The 14,114-nt window shown below is 43.2% G+C and overlaps 1 protein-coding gene across 1 annotated transcript in view; it reads left to right on the top strand.

The window, feature by feature from the left end:
- Positions 1–14,114, top strand: part of STXBP3 (syntaxin binding protein 3) — a 43,736-nt gene that overhangs the window by 25,240 nt on the left and 4,382 nt on the right. The window contains exons 13-16 of the mRNA XM_056867456.1: positions 6,819–6,899; positions 9,249–9,387; positions 10,474–10,580; positions 12,980–13,078. Coding sequence (XP_056723434.1) covers positions 6,819–6,899; positions 9,249–9,387; positions 10,474–10,580; positions 12,980–13,078 — 426 coding nt within the window. The remainder of the gene's footprint in view (positions 1–6,818; positions 6,900–9,248; positions 9,388–10,473; positions 10,581–12,979; positions 13,079–14,114) is intronic.

The raw sequence follows: 14,114 nt of genomic DNA, 5'->3' as shown, positions 1-14,114 counted from the left end.
ATTGCTGCGCCTGCTATTTAGAAGGCGCAGCCGCGCTGCTTTCAATGGGGTGGAAAGCCCCAGTTAAACAAAAAAAGCTACGAAACGGCTTTTTTTGTTGTTTAACAGCGTCGGGGAAACAGCTTAGGAAGAGGTGCCACTGCGCCTCTTCCCCGCCATCCCCATACGCCTCAGCTCAGGAATGCGCTGCTAGTCAAACAGTGGTCGACTAGATGCCTTTGGAAGTTCAAGCTCAAAAACTTGCTTGTTCCTTTTTCCCTGGTACCTGGTATTTGGAGACTACATGAACTCTGCTTGTAGTCGAGGCCCTTTCTGCACAGGTTATTTGCCTTGAGCTTGGTACTTTTGGGAAGTAGGGTTTTTTTCCTGCTTCCCCCATAGCATCATGGTGCATTTGTGTACCTCCTGGGATTTCCCTAGCTTCTCGCTCAGAGGGAGAAGGGCATCTTCATTATGGGTGTTTCCTTTTCCTCTTATCTCGGGAGGCAGGAACCAAATATTTAAATTTTTCTGACCTCTGAGGGTAAACGCCCCCTTGTGATCAGTTCTATTTCCTGCCTTGAACGGGAGAGCAGCCTTCTAGCAGCTCTCTGCTACAGAAATAATAGAGAAACCTTAACCTTACTTATTAGACCTAAAAATATTCTTATTTTAACAAACCTAAACTTAACCTAACTAATCTACTACTCAATTCTATTTACTGTCTTAATTTTCTGCCTATTCTCCTCAGAAGGGTCTTTTCCCGCCAAAAAATAAAAAAAATAAAATGGCGGATCGGCATCAGGACAGCTATATAGCGCCTGCCAGTTTAGACCCTAGCCTGCTAGTGGCCTTACCACTACAATTAGATGAACCCTCGGACAGTCACTCTGGTGACCTGAGGACCAAAACTCAAAAGGGAAAGGCGAAAGCGGCAAGAACGGCGCAGGCAAGTACAAACGGCTTGGCTCGACCGCTAACAAGCGCGCCAAATGCCTGCTGCAAAACGCACACTGCTCTGCCGCGCCTGAAAGACGCGACTGCCAGATCGCAACAGAAAGCGGCCGGGAGAAAACAGCGGCGGTAGCCGCTCCTCCCACACAGCATGAACGGGGGAAAATGAAGGAGGCTGGCGGCTCGCCTTTTTGCCTCGCCCGCCGTGCTCCGTCCTTAGGCGGCTCGCCTATTGTTATTCAAGGACGGGAAGCAGCGGGAAGCAGCCAGGAGAACACAGCGGCTATAGCCACTTCTCCCACACTGCACAAACGGGGAAAATGAAGGAGGCTGGCGGCTCGCCTTTTTGCCTCGCAATACTCCGTCCTCAGGCGGCTCGCCTATTATTATTCAAGGACGGGAAGCCTCAACGGAGACATCGACTGCCGGTAAGGTGATTTTGCCCCCCCCCCTCATAGATGCAGCCTGTTTTACTCCTGTAAGAGCAGAGCTCTCCGCCCTGATTAAAAACGCCTTCTCAGATGGCTTAAGGGCAGTACAACCTCCTTATCCTGCCCCATCCATACAGGGATCGTAGGGATCACACCCTCCAGCACCACAAACAGTAATCTGATTGCTAAAAGGGCAGAATATCAGCCAAAGAAGGGGAACGGCTGTGGCTCAGTGGCAGAGCGTCGGCTTGGCATGCAGAGGGCCAATTCTGGTAGTAGGTGATGTGGAAGACCTCTGCCTGAGATCCTGGTGAGCCGATCACCAGTCCAAGTAGTACCAAGAGAGTACGTGCTGGCCAGCCTAAGCAGCGCTGAAAGCTAATTCACGGTCCCAAAATTGCCAATTGGTACCCAGACTGTCTATAGTATTTAACGCAGAAGATTTCCTTCTGCATTGGCATAAAAACCTAGCTACTCTTGATCTCTCAGAGGACTCAGAGTGGGAGAAAAGACTCCAGATAGGTTTGTGCCAGCGCTTGATTATTTCTAACTCTGTTGAAAGCAGAGCGGGAGAAACCAATGGCACCCATACAATGCTCCACAGCCTCTAGGAAGCCTTTATATTTGGTTTATCGGTGCTTCTAAAATTCTAAAAGTGCCTTCAGTAGAATCACCTGACACTGCCTTCACTCCTTCAACCTTGTTACATGGCCTTGCCATGATTAGGGACCCTACAGATAGGAAGGCAGAGTTAGCAGGCAAAAATGCTCAGAGGCCTTGGCACTCACTATCAAGCGCTTCTATCACATCTGCCCTAGTATACAGAGCGGCAATAATTTGGACTAGGAAGTTATATCAACTTTTTCCACAGGAAGAAAGAAACGCCTTTACAGGAGTACCCATGTTTTTTGAGAGTGGTATTCTTTCTAACTGATTCGAACTTCGATACCATGCCATATGCAGCTAGGACACTAGCCGCAGCATCAGATGCCAGAAGGGCATCCATGTTTTTTTTGAGAGTGGTATCCTTCCAGCTGATTCTACCTTAGATACCATGTCATCCATGTTTTCGAGAGTGGTATTCTTTCTAGCTGATTCCTCCTTAGATAACATGTGATATGCAGCTAGAACACTAGCCACAGCCTCAGCTGCCAGAAAGGCTCTCTGGGTACACCCCTGGCAAGCGGAGTATATAGATCAAAATTGGTTATTATGGGCTTCCTGTATCAGGGAAAGACCTTGCTTGGAGACAATTTGGTCCCCATATCAGTGGAGACCAAAGACAAGTTTCTACGCAAGGAATCCAAGGGATCACTCCCTCTATGTCCTTTCGTGCATACCACATACTTCTAAGATACAGACCTGATCAACCTAGAAACCACCGGAACCAGAATCGCAGCTCCTTTAGTAAAGGAGGACGATTCAATAAATCTCCAAAATCCTCCACCTTCCAGGGCAATAAAGGGGATAAACCCGACCGCCCAACCAAACAGTGACGCCAGCCACCAGTCAGTGGAAGGCAGGCTCAGCCTATTACACCGTCAGTGGTCACCTCCCAACCAGGCCTCTGGGTCACAAACATTATCTCACAAGGCTATCAGATAGAGTTTTTCTTACACTCCTTCACATCGACTAGTAATATCTCCAACATTCCCCCCCCAAAAAAAAATCCATAGAACTTCAGAGGCCTCTTAGACATCAAGGCGATGGAGCCAGTCTCACCATTAGAGCATACATTGGGAGTCTATTCAGTATTCTTTACTGTTCCCAACAAAGGCGGAGGATGGAAAGCCATCCTAGACCTCAAGTTTCTGAACAGATTATCCCATTAAAGCGCTTCAGGATGGAGACACTAAAGTCAGTCACACAGGTCCTCAGGGAAAAGCATTTTCTTACATTCTAATACACCCGGCACATTGTTGTTTCCTTCGGTTCCCGTACAAGGGACACCTCTTCCAATTCAGGGCCTTACGATTCGGGTTATCCTCGCCCCTCCTCGAGTATTCACCAAAGTTCTGGACACACCAGTCACATCTCTGCGCAAGGAGGGCGTGAGAATGCACCCTTCTCAGACGACATTCTGATTTGCGCAAGCTCAAACTAGCAGAGCATAGATCATTCAGATAAAGTTCTGAAGAGGTTAACAGAACACGGGTCATAATCAACTTCAGAAAGACCCACTTAGTTCCATCCCAACGATTGAGAGAGATGGGGGATGGACATAGACACACTGACAAACTCCTTATACCTTCCAGTGGACAAAAATCCACAACATTTCATCTCTAGCAAAGAAAGCGATTAATTCCCGGTCGCCTTCTCTAATGTCCCTGACAAAACTGAAGGGTCACATGTCTGCATGCATTCCCGCAGTTCAAGGGGCACGCTTACGAGCAAGACCTCTTCAATGGTTCTTAAGGCCGTACCAAAGAGACATACCAAGGAAGAAGTGACAGAAATCTCATCCTGACCGAGGAAGTCAGATCAAGACTAGTATGATGGTTTCAGTCTCAGAATTTGACGAAAGGAAGTTGGTATCTCCGTCCAACACCAATTCAAATCTTCACGGACGCGTGTCTATCAGGTTGGGAAGCCACACTCAAGGGACAATGGCTCAAGCAACATGGACCATCAAGAACAGAATCTTCACATCAGTGCCCTAGAAATCAGGACGATACTCAGAAGCGACTACATTTTTCCTTGGGCCGAGTCCAACCTCTCATCAAAATCAGCGGAACATATTCAGGGCACAGTCAACATACAAGCAGACTGGCTCAGCAGACAGGACATCAGCGAGGCAGAATGGTCTCTACATCCAGAGGTCTTTCAACTTATTACTCAGAGAGTCGGCACGCCAAGGTACTATTCCATGTACCGTCAACAGGGGGCGGAACAAATGGACCTCTTAATGTCACCAGGGCCACACGACCTACTGTACGGGTTTCCCCCCTCCCTCCAAGGGTATTGAGAAAGGTACGACTTCAAAAAGCATCAGTCAGATTCATAGCTCCATATTGGCTGCGACGTCCATGGTTCCCATCTATAATTCAGATGTCCATACAGAACCATTGGAGACTTCCAGACAGACAAGATCTCCCTCTACAAGACCCAATATGCCATCCCAATCCAGGGTAATACAAACTGACCGCATGGGCACTGAAAGGAGATGACTTATAGCCCTAGGTTATAGCCCGGTGGCCGTCACTACCATATTGACAACAAGGAAGCCATCAGAAGGGACAGAGCTTAGGGCTAGCTACCTGCACTCTACAAAGGCAACTGGCATCTATAGCTACCATAGTACCCAAGGTATCTGGATACCGCTTAACCAAACACCATCACATAAAAGCCTTTTTAAGGGGCGTCAGTTATTTAGCTCCTCCTGTTAGACACAGGTTCACAACTAGAGCCTGCACACAGCTTTGACAGCACTCACACAACTACCATTCGAACCAATCACTGAGATAGGACAAAATGTAGCTGCAAGTTTCATAGGGAGCAGGACATAGTGCTTACATCTTCTGCACTAACCCCAAGAATCCTAAGGAGAAGGCCTGGCACTAGCTAGACCTAAGAAGGGCACTACCTGTTTACATTTATCTTACTAAAATTATTAGGAACTCTGACTCCTTATTCGTTCATATCTCACCACCTGACAAGGGCAAGCATATGTCCAAGGCATCCATTAGTAGGACCATCACCTTATACATAACACAGGCTTATAGAATAAGTAACCTACCTGCTCCTGCGGGCGTTACTGCCCACTTGGGAAGAAGTGCGGCTACTTCAGCAGCCTTCGACTGCCGTGCTTTATGGAAGAGATATGTAAGGCCGCAACTTGGTCCTCGGTGTCCACATTTGTGAGACACTACAAATTAGATCTATACTTGTCAGCAGATGCCGCCTTAGGCAGACGAGTACTGCAAAGTATACTTCAGGACGTCTAACCCTCCCAAGGGCGGGGGACAGCTCTTGTATGTCCCATAATGAAGATGCCCTTCTCCCTCTGAGCGAGAAAGAGCCTTGGCTACTTACCGTGAAGGCTTCTTCTGCTCAGAGGGACGAAGGGCATCTTGCCCGCCCAGACGTCAGTAAAATATAAATAAAACAAATAAAATAAAATTACAGGTAATCATGGTTACATCTAACTTCCAGTTGACATTCAATTCAAGTTAAACGCTGTTTGTTGGTTCATGACTTATAGTTATCCTAAAGGTTCATCGTTAATGTTTATTAGGAACTTATTTCTTGTATAGAATTATAACTAACATGTTTCTTCAGTCTATCTTAAATATATAAGGCTCGGAAAGTCTTTAACTGATCACAAGGGGGCGTTTACCCTCAGAGGTCAGAAAAATTTAAATATTTGGTTCCTGCCTCCCGAGATAAGAGGAAAAGGAAACACCCATAATGAAGATGCCCTTCGTCTCTCTGAGCAGAAGAAGCCTTCACGGTAAGTAGCCAAGGCTCTTTTTCTCCAGTCTTTCCCAAACACACTTTGCTGCAAAGTTTTGGGAACGATCGCAGCAAATCCTGAATGGCCGCTGTGTGGGTGGGAAAGTTTGTATTTTCTTGGTCCTGCCCACACAGCAGACATTCTGCCTGCCACAGCCATTTCCTCCCTCACCATTGCAGGACTTTTTTTTTTAAACATAAATTTAATATTGTTATGATATATCAGTATGTGTATCATGTTGTCCGAATTCCCATATTGTGTGGATTTTAAAAGAATCTAGTACTTTTTGTTGCAGAGATATAAGGGGAAAGGATATAATACTAAAATGCAGGGTCATCTGCTGAAGCTAGAGGGTGAGAGATTCAAAACTGATAAAAGGAAGTATTTTTTTCACACAACGCATAGTTAAATTGTGGAACTCCCTGCCCCAAAATGTGGTGAAGGCTGCCAACTGGGAAGGCTTTAAGAGGGGAGTGGACATGTTCATGAGGGGAGTGGACATGTTCATGGAGGAAAGGGGTATTCATGGCTACTAGTTAAAATGGATACTAGTCATGCTGCATACCTATTCTCTCCAGGATCAGAGGAGCATGCCTATTATCTTAGGTGCTGTGGAACACAGGCAGGATGGTGCTGCTGCAGTTGTCTTGTTTGGGGGCTTCCTAGAGGCACCTGGTTGGCCACTGTGTGAACAGACTGCTGGACTTGATGGGCCTTGGTCTGATCCTGCAGGGCTTTTCTTATGTTCTTATGTTGCTGTAGCACTGTATTGGCAATTGCAACAGGAAACTACACAAGTCTTTTCCTGTGTAGAAAACACCAGAATCATGTTTAGTGTAACATGCCTGTCTCTCAGAAATGAGGAGTATGATCTTCACCTCTTTATCCATGGAATGCAGGATTGGATGTATAAGACATTATTGACTATTAAGTCATTTTTGAATTGTCTGGCTTCTTCTGTTGCATCACAAACTATTGCTTCTGTTGCTTCTGTTTTTCAGCAAGTGGTCCATCTTAACTTAGCTGAAGATTGTATGAATAAGTTCAAGAGTAATATAGAGAAGCTGTGCAAAGTTGAACAAGTATGTGAATCACTCATGCAACCAGTGCTCTTTCACCTTAGCAAAGATTTGTAGAGTTGTTATGTGGGAAACACAATTGACCATTCTTTTTAAGTGAGCTGACGCTTGCCCTTGGGTGATCTTGAAGCATCACCACCTCTTGGTTTTTGAAGCAGCATTGTTCTACTGAAAGAAAATAGTGGTGGTCTTTTCAGCACAGAGAGATCAGTGCAGAGCTGTTGCTAGTAAAGGAAAAGTAATGTGAGCAGTTGGAGGAATGCTATAGAACTTGCTTTCTTACCAGAAAGGACACCAGGATACTCATTCAGCAGTGCCTCCTTGTTCTTCAAGGCCTAGCTGCAGTACAGTGAGGGAAAAACGTATTTGATCCCCTGCTGAATTTGCCCGTTTGCCCTCTGACGAAGAAATGACCAGTCCATAATTTTAATGGTAGGTCTATTGTAGCTGTGAGAGACAGAATAACAACAGGAAAAACCCCAGAAACCCAGAAGACAAAAGTCAGAGATTGATATGCATTGTAATGAGTGAAATAAGTATTTGATCCCCTATCAACCAGCCAGATTAGGGTTAGGGTTCTGCTGTCGACAGAAGCAATCCATCAGATTCCAAACTAACCATCATGACCAAGACCAAAGAGCTGTCCAAGGATGTCAGGGACAAGATTGTAGACCTGCACAAGGCTGGACTGGGCTACAAGACTATTGCCAAGCAGCTTAGTGAGAAGGTGACAACCTAACCCTAACTGTCAACCTCCCTCTTTCTGGGGCTCCATGCAAGATCTCATCTCGTGGAGTTGCAATGATCATGAGAATGGTGATGAAGCAGCCCAGAACTACACAGGGGGAACTTGTCAATGATCTCAGGGCAGCTGGGACCATAGTCACCATGAAAACAGTTGGTAACACACTACGCCGTGAAGGTCCCCTTGCTCAAGACAGCACATGTACAGGCCCGTCTGCAGTTTGCCAATGCACATCTGAATGACCCAGAGGAGAACTGGGTGAGTGTTGTGGTCAGATGAGATGATGCCAAAATCGAGCTCTTTGGCATCAACTCAACTCGCCATGTTTGGAGGAGGAGAAATGCTGCCTACGACCCCAAGAACACCATCCCCACCGTCAAACATGGAGGGGGGCATATTATGCTTTGGGGGTGTTTTTCTGCTAAGGGGACAGGACACCTTCACCGCATCGAAGGGACGATGGACGGGACCATGTATCATTGAATCTTGGGTGAGCACCTCCTTCCCTCAGCCAGGGCATTGAAAATGGGTCGAGGATGACAATGACCCAAAACACACGGCCAAGGCAACAAAGAAGTGGCTCAAGAAGAAGCACATTAATGTCCTGGAGTGGCCTAGCCAGTCTCCAGACCTTAATCCCATTGAAAATCTGTGGAGGGAGCTGAAGGTTCGAGTAGCTACACATCAGCCTCGAAATCTTACTGACTTGGAGAGGATCTGCAAAGAGGAGTGGGACACAAAATACCTCCTGAGATGCGTGCAAACCTGGTGGCCACCTACAAGAAATGTCTGACCTCTATAATTGCCAACAAGGGTTTTGCCACCAAGTACTAAGTCATCTTTTGCAAGTGGATCAAATACTTATTTCACTCATTATAATGCACATCAATCTCTGACTTTTGTCTTCTGGGTTTCTGGGGGTTTTCCTGTTGTTATTCTGTCTCTCACAGCTACAATAGACCTACCATTAAAATTATGGACTGGTCATTTCTTCGTCAGAGGGCAAACGGGCAAATTCAGCAGGGGATCAAATACTTTTTCCCCTCACTGTATGTGTATGCCTTTTTGCTTTCTTTGTCCCACCACTGGTCTGTCATTGCTGCCTTATCAAGCTCTAAAAAACAGGGAACAGATCAATAGATGCCCCAGTGCTCTTCTGGGGAACATGGTAGATGAATGTGCAGGGGTAAGAAGTGGAGAAGCAAAGAAGGGCGGTAGTAGTTACACAGATGGATTTTAATTTATTTGCAATATTGCAAACTTAATTATTTTAATATCTTTGCAAAATATATAACAATTGCATTTATAAGGTTCTCCCCTCAGTTTCTAACAACGAAGTTTTGTTGCTTTGTGCACCCTGCCTTTATCAATCTTGCAAATAGTGGCTGAATGGGTGGTAATCTGCAGAACTGTAAACCTCACTTTAGCAATTTTAATATTAGATGGGAGGCAAAGAATAGTTCATCTGAAAGGAGAAATATGGTGTGAATTGCCCCTAACTTTTTCCACCTACAAAGCATAGATCTTATAGTAACATTAAAGTACCAGTCAAATAGGAAATTGGTTTGCCATAATTTGAGAGAATGTCTCCTGTTTTTGTAATTTAGGATTTGGCTCTTGGAACAGATGTAGAGGGGCAAAAAGTGAAAGACTCGATGAGAGTCCTCCTTCCGGTATTGCTCAATAAAAATCATGATAACTATGATAAGATAAGAGCCATCCTCCTCTATATCTTCAGCACAAATGGTAAGATTTTGATTGATTATCTCCTGTACAGGGCAGCTGCAATACATAGTTCAGCTACACAGTTTATACTGAATGCTTTACTTGAGAAATGTAAATGTTGTTGCATGTTGGAAATCACTGGTGATGCTTTCCAGGCAAGGCCTTTTGTAATGAATGCAAATTGAATTAGAGCTGTTTATGAAATGAGATTCATGAAGATGCCCCTGAACTGATTGTGCTAATGGCCAAAGGCCCTTGCAGACTTAACATAAGAAATAACAATGGAATGAGAAAAAAAATACAAGGACCATACAGAATTTAAAAATACAAAAACCAAGCAGACCCCAAAACATAAAAATGTACAATAGAAGAACAATGAAGTTCAAGTTTCTTTCCCGTGAAACAAGCTATGAGTTTGAGCAATTTACTGCCTAATTAGACACAACTTAGGCTGGAATTTTCTTAGCCACTAATGCATAATGAGAAACTGTGAGTTACATGAAGGACTATGTCCAACAATACATAAGTTATTTTCTCTACATCTGAGCTTGAGTTTACGTGGGTTAAAATAGCTGTGAGAAATTTCTATCTAGATTGAGAGGTGAGGGAGCAACACAAAACATACTGTGGGAGATTCTCAGGTTCTAGAGTTCTATACTGGACTGCCAAGGTGCATACGGCGAATAAGGATCTGCCAAGTGTTGTTAGAAAGTGGGTAGGGCCAGCAGGATCCCTGATTGACCATTGAAGATCTGATTGACTGAAATCAGTTCATTTGTATGCAAAAAAAAAATCTTTAAACAATATCTTAATTTTAAAAGGCATCTTGTTAAACAGAGTTTCTGCCTGGAATCTTTTACTATTAGAGTTATACATAATCTCATTTGCTAACATTTTGTGGTTGGCTCCACCTCCTGCAACAGCCATTTTTGCAGTTGTGCCCACCACCCTGTGCCAGAATTCTAAACTGGCCTACAGGCTCAAAAAGGCTGGGGATCCCCAACAGAGGTCAATACTTATGTAAGCATTTTTTCTGAGTTGTACTCTTTGTAAGTATTAGTAAGTGACTAATTCAAAATATCTTTTTTTTTCCCAATGTGGAAAAAGGAACTACGCAAGAAAACTTGGACAAGCTGATCCAGAATGTACAGATAGAAAATGATAGTGACATGATAAAAAACTGGAAGTACCTTGGTGTTCCTATCGTTACCACAGTAAGAAATATGGCATTTTTTCTGTCAGCTCCTTAGCAACATAGACCTTGCTGTGCTTGTATTTTAAGGACTATTCTGCTGTTCCTTACTTCCTGCTAAAATCTTTTTAAAGTCTTAAATACAACACACTACTCTGGTTTGGTAGAAAAATAGAGAATTTGTTGTGGAATGTTACCAAAACCTTATAATCATATGGCAGTAATAGCATTTGTACAGTGCTTTAGAGTATTTGGAGTGTACCCTATAAAGTAACAAAGTATAATTATCCCACACTACAGATATGCAGGGGGATGAAGGAAGAGCTAAGATGTAGCTTCTTCAAGGCTGCAACTTTGCAGTGGCTGTGGCAAGAGTTGGTTCTGAATGTTTCCTGGCTTGCAGGTCACACCAGTATACTATACAGTCTTTCTTTGTTAGAATCGGACTGACCACGTATTTATTTGGTCTGTTTCTCTAGCCCTTTAAACTACCTCTTTGACAAGGTGGTGTAAAAATTCATACTTAATTCAGAAGCATATGTTAGGTAGCGCCACATCTTTCATTTTTTTGCCGCTTCTTTAATTTTTATTATTGCTTTTCAATGTTATTTGAGCATTGTTGGACCACTTTCTCCCCAGAGAAACCCAGAACATCTTATAAAAAGAGAGAGATTCCAGATTACTAAAACAAAAACTAGTCTAGTCCAGGTGTGCCAAATTGGTTTTGCACAGGTCCCAGGCTGAAAGCCCTGGGCTAAGATCCAAGGCCTGAGCCTTTCTGGTCCACTTAAATAACTGTAGAAAGAGGGGGGTAAAAGTTACACTGGATGGATTTCAGCTGCTTCTAGCCTGCTACAGTGAACCAGCGGGATCTTCCTCGGTTCCCCCTTGCCCTATTGTGCTGGACTTCAGGTGAGTAACAGGTCTGGAGGCTACCCTGAAATATTGTTGTCCATGTTCTATGCTGAGGCATTTCATATCTTATGGTAACTTCAGGCCATATAAATTTCCCTGTAGTTAACTTTATTTCATTCTGATAGTCCTGCTCCCACTTGTGTATACTGAGTAACTTGTCCAATTCTGGTGCCTACTTGATTCAAGGAGTGAAATGCTGCAGTTTTCATGGCTTTTGCAAGTATTCCTACAGCATATTGTCTCATTTAAGCTCTACTTGTGCATAACTAAGGTACATGCAAGAACTTAACGGCCCTGGATAGGGATGTGTAGCTCTACCAGAATCAAACACATCGAACCTGTTCAGTAGTGTATGGATGTTGATGTGCATTCTAAAGTTGATTGTAGTCTCTACACCAGAAGCATACATAAAATCAAAATCACAAACAGCCCATTCCTGTGGCCCATTTCAGAGGGCCTTGAAGCTCAAGTGGATGGTTTGGATTGTTTGGAGCATGTGGACAGAACAATTTCTGCCCACAGATCCTCTTGCTGCAGCTTAAAACACTCCCCAAAATGCTATTCCTTCCAAGAAAGTCAACATTTCACTCCAGTAAATCCAAGCTGATGTCGGGAATGAATTCCTGTCTGTTTGCCAGGGCAGGAAGAGCTAAATCAATAACAAGCCATATAAAGTGGCCAGTTACCAAGGTCAGTCAAAATCTATGAATCCTGTGCATAATAAGATAAAATAGGACATTTTATTTAAAGTTTACTTGTGCTAACAATGTGCTTATGTTTGTCACAGAAAGCCTTCTCCCATTACTAAGTCTTTGAGCATTATTATTATTATTATTACTATTACTGTGAAGTATGTCCAATATAAACATTAAAACTATGCACAAATTTTAGAAAGTTAGCTTTGAATCTACATTGGTAAGAGTTCTTAAATAGACGAAGGAGTTCAATGTGAAAACAAAATTTATAATATACTGGCATAGTTACTGTGGTTTCATATTATGGGAATGAGCATGGCGAATACTTGGGCCATAAGCATTACACTTGCATGTGGCTCAGAAATTAACCACTTCAAGAAAACCATAGTTAGGTCAAAATTACAACCCTTGGTTTGTTCGCTTCACCAAACCAGGATTCCAAGTTAGGATTAAGCCATATTTTAGAATCCTGAATTGCAGGGAAGAGAACACACCCTAGGATGTGGTTTCAGCATAAAAACCAAGTAGTCTTTTCCCAAAAGTATAAATGAATTTCAAGCTGTTGCAAGAGGAGGGGAACACACAAGCTAAGGGCTCCTGCAAGCTTGTTTCCAAGGTGATGACCCATGGTTTTTCATGTGTGAACTTACATTTCTGAAGTCCCAGGCTTTAATAGCTGGTCTAGATTTATACATAGTCTCTCAGTATAGTAGGGCCTTCAGCTGAATGATACCTTTGGACAGTTGCCTCCAGTATGCTTATGAATTCATGTATACACATGAGATTTTCATCTTATAATTTTTCTTTTTAGCCTGCATCCCAACAGCGTCGATCATCAAGGAAGGATCGGTCTTCAGAAGAAACATTTCAGCTTTCTAGATGGACTCCTGTTATTAAGGACATTATGGAGGTAAAGTTTTCAAAAAAGTGTACTCCTTGTCTTAAGCAGAATATTTACAGCCTAAGAAACCTGTAATTAGAAACATCATTTGCATTATGGCCCTTCTTTCTGTCTCAGAAATTTTACTCCCAGACATCGTGGAAGAGAGATAGATATAGATATGATACTCACATGTGTGATGCGTATCAAGAACAGCTTACATGCTTCCTCCTGGCTCCCATCACAATTCATAAAATGTAATGTAATGGTCAAACCAGATGGCACTAGATCTTTGAAAAGTAATTCTAAAGTAGTTATTCAAAAATTAATGGTAATTTCTTTTTAAGTTCTAGCAAATGTTGAAAATTTTATACTCCTCAGAGTACAAGTAGCAATTTTCCAACAGGTCGCAGAAATTATATTATGTGCATTCTGTGTGTGTGTAAAGTGCCGTCAAGTCACAGCCGACTTATGGTGACCCCTTTTGGGGTTTTCATGGCAAGAGACATTCAGAGGGGGTTTGCCAGTGCCTTCCTCTGCACAGCAACCCTGTTATACCTTGGTGGTCTCCCATCCAAATACTAACCAGGGCTGATCCTGCTAAGCTTCTGAGATCTGATGAGATCAGGCTAGCCTGGGCCATCCAGGTCAGGGCATGTGCATTCTAGAGGAACATTACATCAATTCATTGAAAAACAAATATTTGGAATAGAGTGAGGCTTATTTTTACTAATATTTAAGTTGTTTTAACTCCTCTTCTTTCTTTGCCTCTTTGGTTCATTCACCATTCAGACAGGGAAATAGTTCCTGTGTTTTGTGCTATGAGTAGTGACTGTGTATGGTTTGATGAGTTTTACTTAAGATAAGTAGAATCCAACTTTTTCCTTTGTCTAGAAAGGTGGTTCATTCTTGGAACCTGACTTCCATTTTTCATTAACATGAATACAGTGATATCCCAAGAATGTGTACTGCTGTAAAGTTTAAAGTTTATTAATACAGTCAACTGACCAATCACGTGCCAACGCATCAAAATTTCCAGACACAATAGTTTTGCACCGCAGAATCA

The sequence above is a fragment of the Euleptes europaea genome, chromosome 2 (genome assembly GCF_029931775.1).
Source record: "Euleptes europaea isolate rEulEur1 chromosome 2, rEulEur1.hap1, whole genome shotgun sequence".
Classification (NCBI taxonomy): Eukaryota; Metazoa; Chordata; class Lepidosauria; order Squamata; family Sphaerodactylidae; genus Euleptes; species Euleptes europaea.
Note: the sequence above shows the minus strand (reverse complement) of the source record. Positions and strands in the feature narration are given on the sequence as shown.